At 54.4% G+C, this 22,618-nt stretch overlaps 3 protein-coding genes across 4 annotated transcripts; 2 read left to right on the top strand and 1 right to left on the bottom strand.

Moving 5' to 3' along the window:
- Positions 1 to 429: 429 nt before the first annotated feature.
- On the top strand, positions 430 to 6,467 carry PSMD8 (proteasome 26S subunit, non-ATPase 8). Its single transcript, XM_045846980.1, has 7 exons — positions 430 to 643; positions 1,622 to 1,694; positions 1,814 to 1,916; positions 3,071 to 3,236; positions 4,166 to 4,266; positions 5,393 to 5,504; positions 6,232 to 6,467. The coding sequence occupies exons 1-7, from the start codon at positions 473 to 475 to the stop codon at positions 6,367 to 6,369; spliced, it is 864 nt and encodes a 287-aa protein (XP_045702936.1). The 5' UTR covers positions 430 to 472; the 3' UTR covers positions 6,370 to 6,467.
- Positions 6,468 to 7,519: 1,052 nt separating this feature from the next.
- GGN (gametogenetin) lies at positions 7,520 to 11,339 on the bottom strand. Its single transcript, XM_045846908.1, has 3 exons — positions 11,306 to 11,339; positions 8,542 to 10,404; positions 7,520 to 7,653 (listed from the first exon to the last, which is right to left on the bottom strand). Exons 2-3 carry the CDS (start codon positions 10,383 to 10,385, stop codon positions 7,536 to 7,538), a joined length of 1,962 nt encoding a protein of 653 aa, XP_045702864.1. The 5' UTR covers positions 10,386 to 10,404; positions 11,306 to 11,339; the 3' UTR covers positions 7,520 to 7,535.
- Positions 11,340 to 12,002: 663 nt separating this feature from the next.
- SPRED3 (sprouty related EVH1 domain containing 3) lies at positions 12,003 to 19,665 on the top strand. 2 transcript variants are annotated; one of them, XM_045846905.1, is made up of 6 exons: positions 12,003 to 12,121; positions 13,615 to 13,702; positions 14,941 to 15,109; positions 15,207 to 15,283; positions 17,599 to 17,748; positions 18,469 to 19,665. In XM_045846905.1, the coding sequence occupies exons 2-6, from the start codon at positions 13,619 to 13,621 to the stop codon at positions 19,090 to 19,092; spliced, it is 1,104 nt and encodes a 367-aa protein (XP_045702861.1). In that variant the 5' UTR covers positions 12,003 to 12,121; positions 13,615 to 13,618; the 3' UTR covers positions 19,093 to 19,665. The 2 variants fall into 2 exon arrangements, with proteins under 2 accessions (XP_045702861.1, XP_045702860.1); XM_045846904.1 differs by having other exon boundaries at positions 13,615 to 13,795.
- Positions 19,666 to 22,618: the final 2,953 nt, after the last annotated feature.

Raw genomic sequence — 22,618 nt, 5'->3', positions numbered from 1 at the left:
ATTACCCAAGTGTGAAAGCCTGTTTATAAAATGGAAAGAATAACACAGCTTTCCAAATGGCTCCACCACTGTCACCTTTCAGCTTTGAAAAGCTGCCGCGTTGAAGTTGGAACCTCCAAGATAGGAACGTAGCGACTCGAAAGTCCAGGCTGAAGCCAAGACAGATATACTGACTACCGAACGTGAGGAAGCGTGGCGACCGCAGCCATTTCCACTCAGGGAAGGAGGCGACTTCAGCCACCATCTTGGGAGACTGCCCCCGAAGCGCTGACTGACAGGCCTATTAAGGGCTGAGCTCCGAGGGCACCTCCCCAAGACCTACTGAGCGCTAAGTGCGGTGGGCGGAGACAAGCAGTCGTAGCCTCGCCCCAGGTTTGGGCTCCAGCCCTGGGCCCCACCTCTTCCGGAAGACGGTCTGTAGGCCTCGCTGTCGCTGTCGTAAATCCGGTGTCGGTTTGCCGCATCACGGAAGATGGCGGCTGCAGCGTTAAACGGGGCTGTGGGCTCCTCGAACTCCGGGCCTGCGGCAGCCTCGGGCGCGGTCCTACAGGCTGCGGCCGGCATGTACGAGCAGCTGAAGGGCGAATGGAACCGTAAAAGCCCCAACCTTAGCAAGTGCGGTGAAGAGCTGGGCCGTCTCAAGGTACGGGTGGCCCAGGGCGCTGCGAGGGTTCTGGACCGAGCCGTGGTCTGGGCAGCGGGAGAGACCGCGGTGCGGACCAGACTAAGATGGAGATATACTAGGGTGAAGGATTCGGAACAGCCAAAGTGGGAACATCGAGGGGTTGAAGAAGTGAGAGGGGCCTGGAACCGATCAAATGCGGCCCCAAGGTTGGCGGGGGGGGCGGGGGCGGTTAAAAGAGTGGTTTTAGCACAAACGAGTGAGAGGTCAAAATTTCGATGCTTGGAGGCCTGACTGGCTGGAATGGCAAGATGGGGCGTTCGAGTTTTCCTGGTGGCGGGTTCTGGACAAGACTAAGTGGGGAAAGAGGGCCGCGTAGGCTGCTGAACGAAGGCTGCGGTAATGGAGTGTATGGTCTAGACCAGACGAAGTTGGGGGTCTGAGAGATTGGAGGTTTAGGGATGCAACTGTGGGGCGTGGGAAATCAACCAAGTTGAGAAGGCTGAACTAAACCTACCAAAAAAAAATCTTATACTAGGGTTCTGGGTGCTTCAGACCAAGTGTTTGGGGAAATACAAATACTGTGGGCTGGACCAAGTAGCTAAGTAGGGTGTCAGATAAGAACTGAGGTGTGGACTGGACAATATGGGGAAGTCAGCGTCCCTCCCTCCCTCCCTGGGGTGGATTTGGGTTGGGGGAGTAAGCTGGGCCCAAGCCAGTAGAATGTGAGTAAAGTCTGCCAAGAACTGAAGGTGCTGTTGTCCCCTCATCTCCTTGATTCCACTGGATCAGGCAGGATGTGAGGTCATCCCAAATGAGCACTCACAGTGCTTTATGAGGGTTGACTCCTTTAATGGTCATAAGAACCTTATGAGTAAGGGATGATGAGCTATATTTTCTAGGCTGGAAAACCAAGCCCTAGGAAAAGTAAGTAATTATTACTTGAAGTCCCATCCTGTTTCCTTTTTTCTTTCTTTCTTTTCCATCCCTTCTTGTCAGCTGGTTCTGCTGGAGCTCAACTTCCTACCAACCACAGGGACCAAACTGACCAAACAACAGCTCATTCTGGCCCGTGAGTGTTACTGGAGTTGGTGGAGGGTGAGGCATTAGGGGATCATGGCAGAAACGGCAGCAATGGTGGTCAGGAGAGGGACTCAGTCACTTCCTGAGAACCTGCCCTATCACCCACAGGTGACATACTGGAGATTGGGGCCCAGTGGAGTATCCTACGCAAGGACATCCCCTCCTTCGAACGCTACATGGCCCAGCTCAAATGCTACTACTTCGATTACAAGTGAGGATGGACTCTGCCCCTGATGAGGGATGGGGGGGTGGGTGTTTGCAGTTTACATGGCAGGTCTTTGATTCCAGGTGCTCTAGCCTGGGAACTTCCTTTTCCCTAGCTCCATCCCCAGAGGGGTTGCGGGTTGGCCTGGAGGCCCTGAGTCTCTGTTGGCCACCTATCCGTCTTCCCTTCCACATTCCCACACTACTTTTCCACTCCCCAGTGGTAGCCACCATCATGTTTCATCCGCCCTGGCCCCAGCCTTGAGGCCTTGGATCATCCCCCCTGCCCCCCAGCATGGCAGTCAGTAGAATCTTTGTGATACTAAAATTTGACCATGTTGATCCCCTGCTAGGAACCTGTCATGGCTCTCCATAGGCCTCAGATTCCAGGCCAAGCTCTTTCCTGTGGTATCAGACCCCTTCCTAGCTCCCCATCCCATTCCCAATCTCTCTGCCTCCACTATCCCAGGCCTGTCTCTTTGGCTGGACTGTGAGCCTCCTAAAGGCAGAGAGGTCTTGGTCACTGCTGTGTCTCACTTTTGCTAGAATGGGGCCGGGCCCAAGCATGAACTCAATAGATATGTATTTAATATAAAACTGAATGGTTTTATAATTCAGTGGTGCCAGCATGGATTAATGATTAAGAATTTGACATAGAAGTCAGACAAACCTGAGTTTGAAACTGATTTTGCCAATTCCCTGTTATGTGGTCTTGGACAAATGACCTTACCTCCCTGGGCCTTATTTTCTCCCTTAAAATAAGGGTGATGACTAATAGCATAATCATAGCTAACACATACATAGTATTTATTTGGACCAGCTCTATTCCAATCACTTTATCTAGGTTAAATCATTTAATTTAACCTATTAATTTAACCCTTATTTATTTAACTCATCTCATGAATACTGTGGAGATACCCATTTTTACAGTTGGGGAAACCGAGGCTGAGTTACTTTACTGAAGTGAAGTCACTCACTTGGGCCCATATGACTTGTGACTTCTTCGTGCCTCTCTGGACATGAGTTTCATCTGAAAACCCAAGACTCTACCTCTCCAAGGAGACAGCATGGGATAGTCATCAGGGTCCCTGGAACCTGGAATGAGGGGTTCAGTAGGTACCTAAGTCCTTCTTACCTTGGTTCCCTCTCCCTGGTTCACAGGGAGCAGCTCCCTGAGTCAGCATACATGCACCAGCTCTTGGGCCTTAACCTCCTCTTCCTGCTGTCTCAGAACCGGGTGGCTGAGTTCCACACCGAGTTGGAGCGGCTGCCTGCCAAGGACATCCAGACCAATGTATACATCAAGCATCCTGTGTCCCTTGAGCAAGTGAGTCTGGAGAACGGGAAGGGGAGGGCTTGGCTAAAGGGGGTGGTGCAGTGATAGCCACTGGGGAGGGTTTCCTGGAGAAGTGGGTAGGGTTCACCCATCCATTAGCCTGTGGATTCATTTGCTTATTTTTCCAACAAGTAATGAGCCCCAGCCATGTGCCAGGCACTGTGGTTGGTTTTCAGACTATACAGTGAACAAAACAGATGAAATCTTGAGAGCATGACATCTAGGTGAAGAAGTAGACAAAAAAAACAAAAGGATTAAGTAATCTATATGGTCTTTCAGATGTTAAGTGATATGGAGGAAAATAAAGCAGGAAGGAGGATGGAGAGTCAGGAGCAGGGGTGGATTTTTAATAATGGAAGGCCTTGCCAAAGATGTGAAATTTGAGAAAGACTTGTGGGGTGAAGAACCCAACTACGTGGACATCTATGGGAACAGTGGTCCAGGTAGAAGAGCAGCCAGACCAAAGCCCCAAGGCAAAAACATGTGGCTGAGGAGTAGCAAAGAGGACCGTGTGTCTAGAACAAGAAAAGCAGAGTCAGAGAAAGCCTTAGTACCCAAGGTTAGGAAGTAGTTCCTAAAGCTGAGGTCTCTTGGAAGAATTTTGACTTAAGAATGCGGTGAAGGCAGGCAGCACAGCTTGGGCAGAGGAGGAATGGATTTGCAATGCATCCAGCTCTATCTCCCTCCTGTGATTGAGAGTGTAGGTGAGATGATTACATACCAGCCCTGGGCAGGCTGGGAGTGTTTGTGTGTATAAGTAAATCAGGGAGGGCTTCCTGGTAGAGCAGGTGTGCGTTCTGCACAGGGAATGGGTGTTCTAGCAGAGTGGGACTTACGGAGGCACTGGGAGTATGGTAAAGCCTCAGTGGGTGGGCTGCCTCTCCCTCATCCTCTCCTCTTCCCTACCCCGGTCTCTGCAGTACCTAATGGAAGGCAGCTACAACAAAGTGTTCCTGGCCAAAGGCAACATCCCTGCTGAGAGTTATACCTTCTTCATTGACATCTTGCTTGACACTATCAGGTACGTGGGGGCCCAGAGCCCTCGGGGGTTCGGAAAGCTCAGAATCTGTAGTCAGGCAGCCCTTAGTTGAATCCCATTCTGGCCAGTTGTGATCTGTGGAGGCTGGGCATATCAGGTTTTCTTTTCTATGAACTGGAACCACTTACGAGATTGTGGAAAATAGCCATCATCTCGCTCTGGGCTATTTACGAGTGTACCCATACGTGTCAGACACGGAGCATGGATTCAGCACCCAGACAGTGCTCAGCAAACAGGACCGTGCTGCCTTTCTTAGAAGTGTTCCACAAGTTGTGTGACCCCACCTCAGATCACCTAAACTGTAGAGTCCTTACTTAGTTTCCCTTCCTTTGCATAGGCACCCTCAAGTCCCCCTAGCCCTTCGGGTTGCTTTCGGCAGAAGTGAGATCACACAGACAAGTGGGCATGACATTTAAAAGTCCTGTGAGGAGTTAAAGGGTGTCCAGGTGGTGACAGAAGCCAAACTGAGATGGATTTTTATTCTTTGAGTGGCAAAGCCAAGCCCAGAGAGATGGTGGGAGTGAGGAGGATAGTTTTGCAGGTTTGGGTTAAAAAATTAACCCGACAGGGAGTAAAAAATTAATGCCCTCATATTTATTCTTTGGCTGAAGAGACAAAATAGTTCAGAAACAGATGCATTTTCCCTGTCATTTTCTCCCCAGAGCCACCCCTCTTTTCCATTTCAGTGACTCCACGCCTTGCTGTTTTTCTACGCAGTGTTGATCACGATGCTTCCTGGCAGGGGTGCAAAGAACCCCCTTGGGATTGGGTCTAGAAATGGAATACAGCACCCTTGTGTGGGGTGGGGTTACGTAATTCCCTTCACAGGAATCCCACCCAGCTGGCTTTCAGATAGCCTGAAGTCCTTGTGGCTGGGAGTGGCATTCTGAGTTTGGGCCAGGAAGCCAGAGAGACCTGGGCGTGGCCCTGGCTTGCAACTCTGGTCAAGCCCCTCTCTCCCATTGGTTAAACAGGACAGGTAACAAACATACTTCAGTAGTCAGTACTGAACTGAATGGTCAGAGTTCATGCATGTCAGACCAGTGGGAACAAGGCCCGGAGTGCTTGCTGTATGTACTCAATAGCGAGAACCTCATTCTTTCCCCAGAGATGAGATTGCTGGATGCATCGAGAAGGCCTATGAGAAAATCCTCTTCACTGAGGCCACCCGGATCCTCTTCTTCAACACACCCAAAAAGATGACAGACTACGCCAAGAAGGTGGCTAGGGTGCAAGGGGTTATGGGGCCAATGGGTGCACTCACTGATAGTATTGAGGGTAGCCTAGAGGGACACTGGAGCAAGACTGCCCAGGTTAAAAATCCAGCTATGTGACCTCAGGCAAGCCACAGAACTTCTCTGAGCTTCAGTTTCCCTATGTGTAGAGTGGGGCTCGAATTTAATGTGTGGGATGAGCTTAGCACAACGCTGGGAGCAAGGTGGAGGTGGATAACTGGCATCTGTTGGTTGTTGACCTTATCAGAATTCCTTGGAGGTTGCAGCTTTTTCCCCACATGACTTTGCTTCATTTGGTCAGGGGTATTTGTGCAGGAGCAGTGCCCCTAGACATGCCTGTAAATGGGGTGCAGTGACCCTAGTGAACTGAGGAGGGTCAAGATCAGGCTGGAAGAGGTGAAATTGAACTTGAATGGTGGTGACAGCTGGTATTTAGTGATTGTTTACTCTGAACCAAACATTGTTCTCAGCACTTTACAAGTGTTGATTAAATTCTCATAGCAGACCTGGAGAGGCGTGTGACTAGGCCTGGTCTCAAAGATGGAGAAACTGAGGTGCAGAGAGGTGAAGTTACTTGCCTAAAGTTGTGCAGGTAGATGAGGGCTGGCGAGGAAAGCAAGCCAGGGCCTACATGGGTAAGTGCTGGCTCTGTGGGGTGGTGAAGGAGCCTGTGTGATCACCCCACCCATCTCTCATCCCTCCCTTTCTGCAGCGAGGGTGGGTCCTGGGCCTCAACAACTACTACAGCTTTGCCAGCCAGCAGCAGAAGCCAGAAGATACTACCATCCCCTCTACAGAGCTGGCCAAACAGGTCATCGAGTATGCCCGGCAGCTGGAGATGATCGTCTGAGCCCAGCAGGCACTGGGGTGGGACAGGGTTTGCATTATTGAAAGCAGTTGTAGTGCAGGGTTTCCTCCAATAAAGCCGGATGGGCATTCTGCCTCCTAGGCCCTTGTCTCTGGGGGTGGAGTGGTGGGGAGACAAGTCCTTATCTCGGAAGAACTTCCAACTGTGAGGGCCCTCAAGGGGTAGCCTCTGTCCCGTGGCCTTTGCTCAAGGTATCAAACGCATGGCACTGTGGCTTGGGGGAGTGCAGGCCCTGGGTAAAGGGACTGTTACACCCAGCTGTGGACACAGGAGGGCCAGGCCAAGGCACCAGAGTTTTTTGGGAAGGGGGATAAAATGTCCCAATTTAAAAAATGTTTGCAATGAATTAAACCAGTTTTGTTTCAATGCCAACCAAGATGGAACTCATGTGTGGGCTACCCGTTTGAGACCTTTTGGAACAAAAGGCATGGGCTTGCCTTGGTTCCCATCCTTCGTGAGCCAGTGCTGTGACTTAATGACTTCCCACACCCCCCAGCCTGTTTCCTGCCTTGAAATTCTAGAGGTGTTTAAAACAGTGTCCAAATCTGACTGAGTCAATTGTGGGATTTTCAAGTCTTCCAGAGTTAAATTTCCCCCAGCTATTCCCCCCAAATGGGAATGATCACTCCTGCTTTCCAGAGTGATTTTTGTTGAACCCTTGAGCAACAGGTAAGCTCAGAAATGGGGCTGATGGTATTAAGGGGAATGAGATCATCTCACCCTGGGGACCATTGGTGTGGATGCTGGATGAATGGAACCTCCATTACTGTTGCTCTTGGTCCAACCTCCTATATATTTTTTAAAAAGATTTTTAGAGGGGAAGGGACGGAGAAAGAGGGAGAGAAACATCAATGTGTGGTTGCCTCTGGTTCACCACCTACTGGGGGCCTGGTCTGCAACCCAGGCATGTGCCCTGACTGGGAACTGAACTGGCGACCTGTGGTTTGCAGGCTGGTACTCAATGCACTGAGCCATACCAGCCAGGGCCAATTTCCTCTTTATAGGATGTGGTTCCTGCATGGGGACTTCTGCCCTGCCCCACTCCACTCCTTCCTTCCCTAGCACATGACTTGACAAACTGAGGCATCTGGATGGTTGGTTATTTTATTGTCAAGAAGGGGAGGATAGAGGCATTGAACAGACTGCACTCAGTTGGAATGGGTGGCCTGCAAATCGAAGTGCTGCAGCCCAGCTACCAGGGAGCCAGCCAACTTGATGGTAGCAACCCAGGATGGCTCACTCAGGTGGTTGGTGGGCGTGCTCAGCCTAGAAGGAAGGTAGAGTCAGCAGGGTCTGGCTATGTGGTCAGGCCCTTACCCCTTTGGAGCTTCACTTTCCTCGTGTGCATGAGGAACCATGTCTGAATATCCCATAGGCAGTCCAAGGCAAGGCTATATCTAAACTAAGTAGAAAAGTGGGCTGAGGGTTGGTGATGGTGTAACATCCCCTCCTCTTCACTGCCCCTTCCCAACTGAACTCCAAGGGTCCAGGCTAGAGGGTGTCCTAGGGATTCAGAATTCTCAGGAGACAGGATCAGACGGACTCTTGATGAATCCTGAATTTCAGTATAAGGGTTAATTTGCTGGTGTATTATTTCCCCTGGATTTGAAGATTGAAGTAGTCTTCAAAGAGGGCCTCAGTAGACTGAGGCCCAAGGACTGGGCATCAGTGCCCTCTGGTGGTTAAAATCTTGGGTCCCACGGTCAAAAGTTGCCATAGGCAGGAGGGAGGGGTATGAGTCTGGGGCTTAGACCTAAGGCCTCCTTTGGAGTCCTGCATTTACATTCATTTGGTTTAGGGGGCAGACATCTCCACTCCCATCCCTGAAGGGCTTGGAACATGGTCCCTCAATGCTCTTGGGGACATTGTCAATCGAGCCTCTAAAGAGTGTCAGCTGGGACCACCTTTCCTCCCTGATGGCTCCAGAGTGACAAAAGTAATGAGAGCCAGGGGGTCAGCTTGGAGGTCTGGATAACTAGGAGCTGAGCTAAGGTGTTTCCTGTTGGAGCATGGATGGGTTTGAGATGCAGCCAAGGAAAAGGTCGAGGGTCACCAGAGGTCCTGAGCGAAAGGGCTGAATGGGGCTCTATCCCCTGAAGCTGGGTTGGGAACTTAGGAGTATACCCCTGCCCGCAACCCTCCACCTCCCCTCACCAGGCAGACACGTTGCGTGGCAGGCGGCGATGGCGTGGCTGGTGGCGGCAATAACACTTGCAGGGGCAAGAGTTAAGCACCTGGAAGGGCGGCCAGTGGCGTCGGGTACCAGTGGTAGCCGTTCCTGCTGGAGGAGCCCCACCACTGCCACTGTCAGTCGTGGTAGCTGCAGTCCGTTCGCGAGCACCCTCTCCAGGAGCGCCATCCTCACAGGTCGTGCCCCGAGCAGCACGGGGGCCCTTGTTTCTGCGAGTGCGGGCTTTGATGGGCGGGGGCGGGGGCGCTGGCTGCGATGGTTCGGCCTTAAGAGCTGGGGGTGGGACTGGGGCCGAGTCTGCAGCTAAGGCGAGGGCCGGGGTGGGGGCAGGGGCAGGAGCCAGGGCGGGATCTGCGGGGGACTCCAAGTGGCCTGAGCCTGGGGTGGGCGGGAGCACTGCAAGAAGCGGTGTGGGCTGGAGCACTGGTGGCTGTGGTGTGGGCGGTGGCGCCGGAGGCGGCGTGGGTGGTGGCGGAGGCGGTGGCAGCTCCAGTGGGCCGGGAGGCCGGGGGCGCACAGGCTCGCTATTGGTGGGCGCAGGGAAGATGAACATAGGTGGCGCCAGCACGGCGGGTGCGGGCCTCCTGGGCCCGGGAGCTGGATGTATCTGCCCTGGCGGAGGCGGTGGGGAGCCCCAGGGACCTGAGAGTGCGGCTGCGCGCCGTCTGGGGGCCCCGATGCCTCCGCTAGCCCCGTTGAAGCGGAAGTGGCGTTCAGGACCATCTGGAGGACTCACCCAGTCAAATTTGGGCTTCGAGCCTGGGAAGGTGGTGTAGGGTGGTGGCGGAAGGGCCCGGGCGTAGGACGCAGGTGCCGAGGAGGGCCCAGAGCACCCCTCGCTGTCTCCATTACCACCCTCCGCTTCCTGGGTTCCCCGAGGTACCTCTCCCGGGGGGCGAGCAGCCCCAGGAGCCAGGGGCCCTTGCTTCAGGACCTCGGCATAAGAGATGGTGCCCGAGGCCGCGGAGAAGAGTCCCCTGCCTCCACCGCCACCGAGCGAGACTTTGGTGACTAAGGAACTTGAGCCTGCCGCAGGGGGCAAAGGGGGCCCCGACTTGAAGGTGACTTGACACAGCAGACTCAAGCTGGACTCAGAGGCCGCAGGCTGGGCCATTTCACCCTCGCCTCCTTGGGGAAGCGCCCCTCCGCAGGCCGCGCTGGCAGTTTGCTTCTCGCCGTCGCGCCGGACCTGGCTTTCTGTGGGGGGTTCAGCAGGTGTGGCCAGAGGAGGACTGATTCTGCTCTCCGAGGGTTGTCGATCGAAAGGCGGAGGCTTTGGGGGCTCCAAGGGTGGCGGAGTCGGGGATGGGGCCCTCAAGACAGGGTCGGAGTCCTCCTGGGTTTGTGGCAGGGCCGGTGGCGGCAGCGGGCGGAGGCTTGGAGGGTCGCCCTGGCCGCGATGGCTTGCCTCCAGCAGACCGCGTATCCGGGTCACCGGAGTGCCCGTGGGTTTTCTCCACTTAGACGGCGCGGGCAGCAGGGTCCCCACGGGAGGTGGGGGTGGTGTGGAGACTGCAGCCGCAGCCACAGCCACCTCCTCTGAAGGGGGCGTCACTGGCGAGGGCAGCTCTAAGGGCAGGGGCAGGGGCGAGGGTGAGGCCTGGGGCTCTGGGGGTACGAGGAGTCCCGGGGGCGCTGAGCTGCCAGGGAACCAAACGCCCAGCCCGCGAGCCAGGCGTCTGGCAGGGGAGGAGGGGGTCACCTCGGGCTCCGCCAAGGACTTCCGGCGGGACTCAGAGGAACGGTCCGAGGCCTGCTCTTTTCGGGAGCCCCCGCCCGCGGACGGCTCCGACTGCACGTTCCCCATTTCTGACGGAGGTCGGGGACTGTGGTCAGAGAAACTAATGCCAGTCAGGCTGCCAGGTCTATGGGGACCCGATGTGGCTGGCTGTACTTGGTCCTCCCGTGTCCTCCAAGATCTACTCAGGCACCCGTCTCTAGCTGCATTCGGGGTCCCTGACTCTTGGCGTTCACACCTTCCCCATGGCCCCAGACAGCTGCTGTTCTTGACACAGGCTCCATCCCCTTAGTTTACTAAGGTTCCATCTCTCCCTGGCTGGTCCCTCAGATCACACCTACACTTTGGCCACGTCCCAGATCTCCAGGCTCCAAGACACAGATCTTGCCCGCTTTCCTGTCACACGGGTCACATCACTCTGAATAGAGGAGTTCAAGCTTCTCTCCCGGCACTCTAACCCCACCCCTACTCTCTGGTCCCGCCCCGGGTTGTCAGGGAATGGGGCCTCCTCCACACCTACCCAGGTCAGGCCCCACTTTCGCCTAACAAATTACAGGAGTTGTCCTGCTAAGCCATCAGCCCTCACCTTTAACCCTCCCATCTCTCTCTCTCTGTCGATCATTTGAGGCCTGCCTTCTACCCAGGTAGCGCCAGATCTTCAGGCCGCACTCAAACTTCTCTTCCCGCTGCGGGTCTAGCGGCTGGCCTCAACATATGGCCACACCCCTTTCCCCAAGCTGTGCCCTTGGCTCCTTCGTCCAAAGACTCCCACTCACCGATTCCTCCTGCCCACTAAAGTCCAGACAGTGGGCCCCTGGGCCCAGGGCAGGGCGGGGAACGGCCGTAGCAGAAAATAACCGAAAAGAACGGGGGTGCGGGTGAAGGTAAGTGGGCGAGACAGCTAGGGCAGACCCCGAGATCTAGGCCCCGCCTCTGGCCTCGAGGCCACGCCCTCCAGTCAGACAGCTTTAGCCCGGCCCCTTACGAACCTGGATCTCACTCTGGAAATACTTGGAAGTCTCCTTCCCCGCTCCCAGTCCTCGGAGTTCTAGGCCCCACCCCTTTAGAACATTCTCCTTCGCTCCTCCCCCTTACAATGCTCCGCCCCTCTGTTAGTCTCTTTCCCAAAGCCCCGCCCATTAGGAACACTGGTACGTAGCTCCTCCCTCTTGGATTTCAGGTGCCCCACCCGTGAAACAATTTACTTCTAAACTCCCAAGACCCTCTCCTCCGCCTGCCCAGAAGGCCCACCCATCGTGGGCCCGCCCCTTCCGTGACGCATTCACTTGTCATGCCTTTGGCGCCCTCAGTCTCTCCTTTCTTGGGCCCTCTGACCCCGCCCCCTTGCAAATGCTCGCTCCCTTCTCGCCCCACCCTTTTCAAGTATTGCCAGGAATTTAGCCCCTTCCATTTAGAACCCAAAGCGTAGACCCTTGCCCTTAAGAACAGTGAGACCGAGCAATGTACCGGACCCCTTCCCTCACATCCTCAGGGACCAATGGTGCGCATGGGTGGAAAAGTAGGGGGTTCTCTCTGGGTCCTGAGAAAATGGGGGCTGGGGGGCTGTTCATAGGAGACGTTGCCGGGCTCTAGGACCCAGCGGGCAAATACGCCCGCCTCGCGTTTACACCTCCCCCAAGCCGCCCCCTCCCCCCACCCATCTTCCAGGCTCCCCCTCCCTCCCCCCTCGCCCCGACTCCCGGAGCCCGTCTCTAGCGCCGCCGGAGCCAGCGAGGGAGCCTGAGCGAACAGGAGGAGGAGGAGGCCACGTCTCCGCAGCTCGGAGCCCGGCCGGAGCCTCCCAGGCAGGTGCCTCGGGGGTCGAGTGGGCGGGGGCTGACAGATCTGTCCTGGTGTGGGGGCGGACAGGACCGCGTTGCGCCTCCTGCCCACCCGGGCGCTCCCCAGATCCCGGATGAAAGGACAAGAGAGTGGGGGCCCCTAAACTGCACGGCAGCCATTTGGGGTACCAATCTCCATTTGGGGGGCCCGGACTTCCTCCAAGGACGCTCCATTCATAAAATTTAGTACAGGACCCCCACCTTTGAGGAACTGTGGGGATCACTCCCCCCAGGAAACGTGTGGGGAGCGTAGGACACCCAGAAATCCCGGCGTCCTATCCCAGCTAGGCCCTGCGGGGGACCCCTGCCCTTTTTCTGTGCTTCACCTGTTGTCGGGGGAGGCGGGCGGACAAAGGAAGCAGAGTCACGTGACTGCTCATTCACAAAATCCCATCCCATTGAGAAAAGGGGGCTGGGGGCGTTGCGGCCGCCCCTTCCTCTACTGAAGGGCTGGGGAAACCTGGCAGCCTACAAGTGGGGGAACGGGCTAGAGCTCGTAGCATGGACCCTTAAGTCTGGGACGCCCGGGTCCCTGCGCTAGGTGGTAGTGAGGGGCTGGACAGCGATCCCGATTACTGGGCGGAGGGCTACGTCTCCTAAGCTGGGGGCGGGGTAAAATGGTTTTGAAGGATGCTGGGGCGGGGAAGAGGAGGGATCAAGCCACCCCCTCCCCCGGTCAATCTCTGCTTTGCCTTCCCTCGGCTGGGGCCTGAGGGAACAGGTTTGGTTTTTTGTGAATGAAATGCTCTCTGGCTGTGTCTCGATCGCTGGTTTCTGACTTCCCCTGCCTCCATCTCCCTTTCGGCCTGTCTCTGGCCATTTCTGATTCTCTCCCTGACCATCTCCCGTTACCGGGTGACTCAGTGAGCTTTGCATCCGGTCTCATTCATAAATCCGGGAAGGAGTGGGGGGAAGAGAGCCTGGGTTTCTCACCCAGCCAGTGGCCTGGGCGGCAAGGTGCGGAGGCAGTGTAAGGGGGACTGGAGCTGAATTGATGGGCTCTAAGAAAATACATATGCGCAGGCACCCAGCTGTGAGGGGGAAGGTTGGGTGGGGCTGTGGGTATGAGAAGGAGAGGAGAGAACGGAGAAGGAGATGGGATTGATAGGGGATGAGGAGGAAGGAGAAGGGAAGTGGGAAACCGAGGCTGTGGGGTATGGATGGGAAAGATGGGCAGAGGGAAGTAAGGGGTGTGGAGAGAAAAGGTAGATTTGGAAAAGGTAGGCATGGAAGGAAAGAGGTGGCATGAGGAAGAAAGAAGCCATGCTGGAAGAAGGGCATGGGGAGAGAAGGAGGGAATAGGGGAGAAGGTGGGAATGGAAGGTAAGCTGAGTAGCAGTGGTGAAGGCTGCCGTGGATCCAGATGTGAGAGAAGAGTGGAGATGAGGGCTGGGGGAGCATGGAATGGGAGAACAGGATTGGAACTCACTGACCATGCCCTTTCCCCTCACCTCCAGGTACATGGTTCGGGTCCGAGCTGTGGTGATGGCCCGAGATGACTCCAGTGGGGGCTGGCTGCCTGTGGGGGGTGGGGGCCTCAGCCAGGTGAGCATATGTCGGGTCCGAGGGGCCAGGCCCGAGGGGGGGGCCCGCCAGGGGCACTACGTCATCCACGGGGAGCGACTCCGGGACCAGAAAGTGAGCCACTGTGGGGTGTGGGAGTAGGGTGGGAGCATGGGGAAATAGGGAAATGGGGCTGGGAGTGCGAAGGTGAGGTCAGGTCAGCTCCAAGCCTGGGAATCAGACCTGGGTGTGGGATGGAGTTTAGAAGTGAATATCTGTCCTATAGATATGAGTTGGGAGTTTCAGGAACGTTTGTGGTTTTAAGAAGGTCCTGTCCACTGCCATCGTCCCTGAGACTGTTACAGCAGCCTCCTCACTGCTCTCCTTGCCCTGCTCCCTCCCCCACCTCAGTGTGTTCTACAGGGGCTCTGCTAACAGCTGCTCAGATCGTATCCCTCCTCGGCCTAGAGCTCTGTCATGGCTCCTTCTCTTCAGAGATCCTTGCCATGAGGCCCTACACTCTTGGCCCCTGCCTGCCCTAAGTATTTGGAGGCATTCGGTGGGGGACCATCTGGACATGTCAAATAGGGTTTACAACCCTATATTTGGGTTCAGCAGGAATGTTCTGGGCTATCTGGCACAATTTGGAAGGACACTGTTGAAGTTTCAGCTAGGAGTGTAGTAGAAAGATCTGGATGGTTTACAAAGTCTTGGGAGAAAGGTTGTATTTTAGAGCAGGGGTCAGAAGGAACAATGCGTCGGGATTTGAAATGATGTGAAGGAGTGTAATGATGCTGGGCAAGGATATGAGGGAACATCTAGGGTGTTGAACACTATGTGGGGAAATCTTTGGGAGTTTGATAAGAATTTGGGGGCTAGCATTTTGGGAGACTATTGGGGCACTGAGAGGGGATTAACAGTAATATTTTGAGGTATTTAATAAAGTTTAGGGAGTACTGTTGAGTCAGAAGGTGGAATATTGGGCTATCAGAAAAGGGCTAATGAATTCATTGAGGCATTCAAGAAGATTTGGAATTCCTATTGGAATATTGGGGTGGGTGTATTAGAAAATGTAGGAATTAAGGGGTTTTGGGGGGAATTGGAGTACCAGATATGTACTCAATAAAATTGAAGGGTGTTATTGCTCAGGGTCCAGGGGTATATCTAGGGTTGAGAAATGAGGCTTGTGGGATGCTGGGGTACCCAGAGAAGCTGGGGGTAGAGAAGTCCCAGGCATGGCTAGGGGGAGGTGCCTGACCTGTCTCCCTCCTGCCCCTCAGACCACCTTGGAGTGTCCCCTGAGGCCAGGCTTGGTTTACAACAAGGTGAACCCCATCTTTCACCACTGGAGCCTAGGTGACTGCAAGTTTGGGCTGACATTTCAGAGTCCTGCAGAGGCTGATGAGTTCCAGAAGAGCCTACTGGCTGCACTGGCTGCACTGGGTCAAGGTTAGTGGTGCAGGTGGTGGGCACTGGGGGCCGGGGTGGAGGGGTGGGAGAAACTGGGGTCCACATAACTCACTCTCTGCCTCTCTCCCTGCCCCAGGCTCGCTTACCCCCTCCTCCTCCTCCTCTTCCTCTTCCCCTTCCCAGGACACTGCTGAGACCCCCTGCCCTCTGACGGTGAGTCTTCAGGACCAGCTCTGCTGGAAGGGCAGGGGTTTATTTCTATTCTACAGATATTCTTGAGCACCTACTGTGTATCAGGCACCATACCACATGCTGGGGACAGAAATTTTTGTCCAAACTATCAGGTCAACTCAATCCCAGTTATTGTAGTTTCTATTCTATCATGATAATATGCGTTCACACATTCATATTCAAGAGTATTTATTGAGGACCTTCAGTAAGTAGTGTTTTAGGCAGTGGGGATACATCAGTGAGCAAAACAAAGTCCCTTTCCTCATGGAGCTTCTCTTCTAGTGTGGAAAGGCAGAAAAAAAATTAAAGAAAGGCAAACTGCAAAAATGAATAAATATTAAAAATAAATTACCCTGGCTGGTGTGGCTCAGTGGATTGAGTGCCAGCCTGCTAATGGAAAGGTTGCCTGTTTGATTCCCTGTCAGGGCACGTGCCTGGGTTGCAGGCCAGGTCCCCTGTTGGGGGCGTGGGAAAGGCAACCAATCGATGTATCTTTCACACATTGATGTTTCTCTCTCCCTCCCTTCCCCTCTCTCTAAATATAAATAGATAAAATCTTTTTTTTTAAGTAAATGGATAAACAAGTTAATGACAAGTCATCCTTTTAATTTCTCAGGATGCACATCTTGGAGTCATCCTTGACTCCTCTCTTTGTTTATGCCCCTCATCTAATCCATCAGCAAATATTGGCTTCACTTCCAAAATGGTCAGACTCTGTCTCCACCCTGGTAACTGCCCAACCTTGTCCCCCAACTAGACCACCCCACCAGCTTCTCATTGTCAACTCCTCCCACCCGCACCCCATCTCCTGCTCCCTCTTCCCACACACAGCCAGAATGACCCTGTTGACATCTGAGTCAGATCATGGCCATACGCCACTGAGAGCCCTGCCAGGGCTCCATCTGACTTTGTAAGGACAAAGTCCTTACGGCGGTACTGAGATTCCACACCATCTGGCCCCCTCTTATTCTCCCTCTTTCTTACTCTGCTTTAGCCACACTGACCTCACTGTTACTCCAAAGGGCAAGCACAATACTATCTCAGGGTCTTTGCACTGGCTGGTCCTTGTGCCTTGGAACACTCTTTCCCTAAATTTCCACATGGCTCATTCCCTTATATCCCATCCTTTAGGGCTTTACACACATTTGTCACCTTTTCACTGAGGCCCTCCCTAAGGAACTTGTTTAAATTGAAATCTCCTAATGCTTCTTATCCTGTTCTAATTTTTTCCCAGCTTCTAAAATATTTTCCTTCCTTTCTTTCTCACTAGACAATTTTCTTGTCTATTGGTTTTACTCCCATTCTCCTATGCTAGAATGTCAGCTCCTGGAGGGCAAGGATCTTTTGTTGCTTTCTTGCTGCATCTCCAAAGCTTAAAACAGGGCTGGTAGGTATACAGTAAGTGTTCAGTAAAGATGTGTTGAATAAATTTCTTGAATCAATAAATGCACAGAATGTCCATGCGATTTGGCACTTGCTGGGGACAGTGGGGGTTGCCTGAGGACACTGAGGAACAAAACTGGTCCCCTGTGCAGACCAGGGGGACTCATGGGGTAATGGGAGGTGCAGGCGGGTCTACAAAAGTCACACAGACAGTTCTCTATGATTGAGCCCTTCCTCAGAAAAGATGCCGTGCCTTCCACGCTCCATCTCGCATCCTCACAACAGCCTTTGTGAGCCTGGCATGTCGTGGGTGCTCAATGAATGGCTATTGCAGATAGTAAACAGGTGAGGCAGAAATGATTCCCAAGTTCCAGAAAGGAAACTGAGGGTCTGAGAAGTGGTGTTTCACCTTGTAAAGGACCAAGCTTGGTCCAGATGGGAAGAAACACATTCCAGGTGGGTGACTCTGCCCCCAAAAAGGTGTGGTGGTGGGCATGAGGCAGGAAGGCAGCTGACTGGCCAAGGGAGAGGGCTTCTGAGAAGGGACAGGCATGATTTGATGTTCTGTAGGTTGGTGAGCTGAGCGGATAAGGGGAGAGGGGAGGATCAAATAATAGTAACAAGAACCATTTCCAGCTCTTCCTAAACGTCAGGCATGTGTTATGCCCTTTACAGTGGGTCCTAGCCACGGCCTTATGAATAGACATTATGATCCCCATTTTACAGAGGAGGAAACTGAGGCTCAAAGAAATGAGTTCTTTTGTCAGAGGCCATACAAAAAGTCAGAAGCAGAGCTGGAGTTTGAATCCAGGCCTGTCTGGCCCCAGAGCCCTCGCATGAAATGGGAGGGGGTCTATGCGAGGGCATCTGCTGGGCTGGGCTGGTCCACCTCTGAGGCCGCCAATCTCCTCCAGTCCCACGTGGACAGCGACTCCTCCTCCAGTCACAGCCGCCAGGAGACACCTCCCACCACCGCTGCAGCTGCGACCCCCACTGTCGTCGTAGAGTCAGCTTCTGGCTTTGGGCTGGCCACGCCCCCTCAGCACCGACGCCCCTCTGCTCAGGTGTGCCCTCCGACCCCCTGCGGAAGTCTGGGGCTCCCCATGGGGTCTGGCTCTCAGAGTAGGCGGGAACTGAGGCTTCAGAGCGGGGGAAACTTGCAAACATCCTGAGGGATGGCTGGCCTGTAATGGGTGGGGTAGGAGGGAGCCTGTAGGCCTGGGTTCCTCGAAGGGTTGGGGGAGAACCTCCAGTGCTTCCTGTGCTCCTGGAGATTTTGGATAGTTCTGACTTCCAGAGGGGTTTGGGAGTCGACTTGGACAATGAATTCTAGTGTATTAGAGTGCTGCTGGTACTCAGTGAAGTTCTTTGGACGGCTTAATTTATGAGGTTGGGGACAAGGTGGGGCTGGGCCTCCCAGGGGATAAAAGGAATCTGGTGACCCGACTCTTGCATTCTGAAGGAAGAGCAGTCCAGACCTGGATCTGAGCGCAGAGGAGTCTGTGGGCTGGGACTTCTGCATTGTGCGAGAGGACGGGACTGGGGCCTGAACCAGGTCCTTAAGATGTGGGCTTGTTGCCTGGATTCTTCTGTCTGTCCCTAGATTTCCTCTGTCCTTGGGAGAGGAGAGGGCTAGCAGTTTGGAAGTTATTCTCGTGTGAATGAAGCCTGTGGCAGGGTCTTCGGATTCTTAGGTTTTCTGAGACTGCTGAATTGGGGTTGGGGTGCGATGTGGGCGGATCATAGACCCCGCTAACGGGTTCTCCTGTCCCTTCATCCCACAGAGTTACCCTCCGCTCTTACCCTTCACGGAGATTCCAGAACACTCAGAGGCACTGGGCGGGGCAGGGGGCCTTGGCTGGGGCAGCCGCGGCTATGAGGATTATCGGCGCCCAGGGCTTCCTGCGCCCCTCACCCTGTCCACCTGCGTTGTACGCTTTGCCAAGACTGGCGCATTGAGGGGTGCAGCCCAGGGGCCCCCAGCCGCCCTACCCGCCCCTCTCACAGAGACTGTGCCCCCAGCTCCTGCCAAGGCGTCCCCGGAGGCGGAGGAGGCGGCGCGCTGTGTGCACTGCCGAGCGCTCTTCCGCCGCAGAGCAGATGGGCGTGGTGGTCGCTGCGCAGAGGCCCCAGACCCGGGTCGCTTGCTGGTGCGCCGTCTCAGTTGCCTGTGGTGCGCAGAGAGCTTGCTCTACCACTGCCTGTCTGACGCTGAGGGCGACTTCTCGGACCCCTGCGCCTGCGAGCCGGGCCACCCACGCCCCGCTGCGCGCTGGGCTGCGCTGGCCGCACTCTCCCTGGCAGTGCCCTGCCTCTGCTGCTATGCACCCCTGCGCGCCTGCCACTGGGTTGCGGCCCGATGCGGCTGCGCTGGCTGCGGGGGTCGCCACGAGGAGGCTGCGCGGTGAGGATGGTCTGATGGGTCCGGTCTCCAGAACGAGGACCCAAAGTTGAGGGTCCAGGACCCCGGACTCTATTTGGACCCAAAACCTAAACCTAGGCACATCCGGAACTTGGAGGTTGAGTTTGGATTGAGAGACCCCAGACCTGGAACCTGGATCTCAAATCTAGGATTGAGGGATCCCAGGCCCACCTTCACTGGGCTGTCTGCCCAAGAGGTCCCAGGCATCCTGAGTTCTGGTGTCCTCATCCCACTGTCCCCCTCCCGCCATGGCCTAGACTGAGGGGACACCAGGCATCCTCCAGCTTCACACCAGGCAGGCCTGGGAGCACACGGATCCCTGAGCAAGCCCTCAGATTACAGACCCAGAATTAGTCAGGAGTTGCCAATACCTGACCCTGCCTGTGTACAATTTCTCCCAGATCTTGAGATCACAGGACCTAGAACCACCCCAAATGGTCCCTGAATACTCACCTGAAACCTGAGGCACCCATATCTGAGGTATTCTTGTAGCTCTAGGACTCCTGAGACACAGCCCTCCTAAAATGACCCAGGTCCTTGGATATGCTCAACCAGGCGTGCTCTGACCACCCCCATCCAGACATCCCACGCCAAGATGCTCTGGAAGCCAGGGATCGAAGACCACTTTACACCTGACTCCCCTCACCGAACCCCCCCCCCCCCCGCAAGCAGCCAGTGTCCCCAGGAGCTTTGGGTGTCGTCTAGAGGACGCTGAGGTATCTAGTACTTTCAGGTTAGGACTGAAGGTCACCAACACCTCAGGGCCCAAGACACTGGTCCCAGAATCCTCAGATAGCCCTCTTGGACATGGATTTCCAGCCTCAATGTCCTGGAATCTTTGGCTTCTTGGTACACACAGAACCCCAATCCCCTAACAGCTGGAAGCCCAGCTCCCAAAAGATGGGATGTTTATGACAACCCAGACCTCTGTCCCATTGGTCCCCAGTCCCTGGGTGACCCCAAGGTGCTTTAGAAGCACTGGATCCAAGACCCCAAGGTGCCACTGACCCTTCAAATTCATGGCTCAAGCCTATACAGCATTGGGATTATCCTGGACCCAAGACCTTGGTCCCTCCATACCAGGGACAGGTCTGAGGTGCCCCAGGACCCTAGCACCCTCAGATCTGATTTCTTGGGACTCAAGTCTCTAGTCTGATATGCCGAGACTTGCTGCCCCTGAAACCCCAAGATCCCAGATTCTGGAAGTCTAGTCCTAAGGCCCCACCCATGTCCCCAGCATCCCACAGAACTATCCCTTTCCCCTCTGGGAAGAACCCACCTTCTTGAGCTCATGTTGTTGGACTTCGGGACCAATGAGAGTTTCCCCACTCCCATCTCTATGACCCAACATTGCCTTAGTTGATTGTGCAGGCTGTTCATTAACGAAAGGCACAGGGCCAAGGTGGTGAGTGGGCTGGAATACACACCACACTGCTGGCCACACTGCCCTTAGAGGAAGGTGTGCATTTTTCTAAGTTGCACAAAGTTGCACGTTTTGGGCTAGCCATAGCTCTGCTGGTGCACACACACACACACACACACACACACACTGTTTCTCTCTCTCTGTCCCCTGTTTCATGGCCCTCTGAGACCCCTCTTCAAGGGAAGGGGATCCCACAGTCTCTTTTCCCTGATTGGAATAGAACTTCCAGGTCCCTCAAATCTAAGGTTCTGAATGGGTTGGGGGAGAGGAGTCAAAATCTTGGAGCAAGATGATCTCAGTGTTGTGTGGGCTCAGGACCTGCATCTGGCCCCAAGTATCTGGAAATGTGCACTTACCTCTCTTTGTTACTCATACTTGGGTGGGTTTGTGGAGGTTCAAGGGATAGGTCAAAGGGGCCAGAGGGATGAATAGAACCCTCTGTCACTCCTTGAAATGTTAACTATTATATCTGAAACCTGAGTGAGATTCAGCTCTCCCAAACAGGCCTGGGAAGGGGTGAGATAACGAGGGTGTCCCTCTCATCCCCTCTTTGCCCAGCTCTCATCATCATAATACTCACCAGAGCTGAGGGCAGAGGAATTGGGGGCTAGGCACCCTGGGTCCCCATTCCCTTCTCTGTGTCTCAGTCTCCTGTGGTGGGCAGGGGAAGCTCCATTTTTAACCTACCTCGCTTTGGGGAGGGGCGGGACAGGGGACCAGAGTGCTGTAAGGTGCTGTGGGATCTGCAGATGAAGCGGTGGGGACTGGGGGGGAAGGTCCCCCAGCACCACCTCTCCCAGGTCTCCCAGTCCTGCTCCCTGAAGACACCCACCTCTGATCCATGAATTCTCTTCATCACCCCCAAATCAAGGGTGCATGGAGAGCGGACCCTGGGGTCTAGGAAGACCTCAGACCCTGGAGCCCCCAAGCCCAATTTCCCAGCTGCTTGCCCCTCAGATTGGATACTTGGCCTCCAGACTTAGGGGAGGCACCCTGACATTTATCTTCCTGATCTTGATTCCAAGCCAGTCTGTGACCTCAATATTGTTATTGTCAGTGCAGGTTGAAGTGGTGGGGGAGCCAAAGACCTAGCCTTGTCATCCAGGGAGAGGGCATGAGATATTCGCTCCAAGAAATGTCTTTGACAAAGATTCAGCCTGTGTTCTTTATTTGTGCCAGTGTGCCTCATCCACTCATCTTGGAACTCAGACCTCTCTGAGAGGGGTATTCCCCCTCAGATATTGAATACTGATATTCCCTGAGACCTGCTGCCCCATGAATTCTGCTGTCCATAGGCCCCTACGACCCCAGACCAGTCTCTTTCCCGATTGTCTTCTCCTTCCCAACCTTGTCCCAAGCAGACCCTCCAGCTGAGTTTGTACATTCCATCAAGTACATGTATTGAGTACCTACTATATGCTAAGTCTTGTTCTAGGCTCTGAAGATAAAGCAGTGAACAGAACACAAAAATAATTTCCCACAAGTTGTTCATGAACTTTACAGTGAAGGAGACAAATGACATGTTAAAATGATATGCACTATAAAGAAAAAAGGGGACATGAGGGATGAAGTCCATTTTAGCCAGGGTAGTTGGATTAGGCTTCCCTGAAGAGCATTTGATTTAAGCCCTGAGGGAATCCTGTGGATGTCTGTGGGAAGAGCTTTGCAGGTGAAGGGAAGAGTCGGTGAAAGGCCCTGAGGGAGGAACATGTCTGGTAAGTCTGAGGGACATCAAGGGAGCCAGAGTGTCTGGAGGAGAGGAAGGAGGAGAGTACTTACGAGATGAGGGCATATGGGTGGGACCCTGCAGGCGATTGGTGTTCACCCTGAACGAGACGGCTCTGAATAGGGGACAGATGTGGGCTGACTTATGTGTTCACAGGTTCCCTCTGGTTGCCTGTGGGGGACAGACACTGGGAAGGGAGGGCAGGGAAGCAGGGAGGAAGCTGCTGTCTTGGTCCTGGGAGAGACAATGGTGCACAGTGCCAGGCTGAGAGCAGTAGAGATGGTAAGAAGTGTTTTGAAGGTAAAGTCCATAAATTCAGATAGAAATTTGGTATTGAGAGAAGTCAAGGTTATGACTCCAGAA

This window comes from Phyllostomus hastatus, unplaced genomic scaffold, assembly GCF_019186645.2.
Source record: "Phyllostomus hastatus isolate PE091 unplaced genomic scaffold, TTU_PhHast_1.1 phas_contig_5, whole genome shotgun sequence".
NCBI classification, from domain to species: Eukaryota; Metazoa; Chordata; class Mammalia; order Chiroptera; family Phyllostomidae; genus Phyllostomus; species Phyllostomus hastatus.
This window is presented reverse-complemented; position numbering and strand designations above follow the sequence as displayed.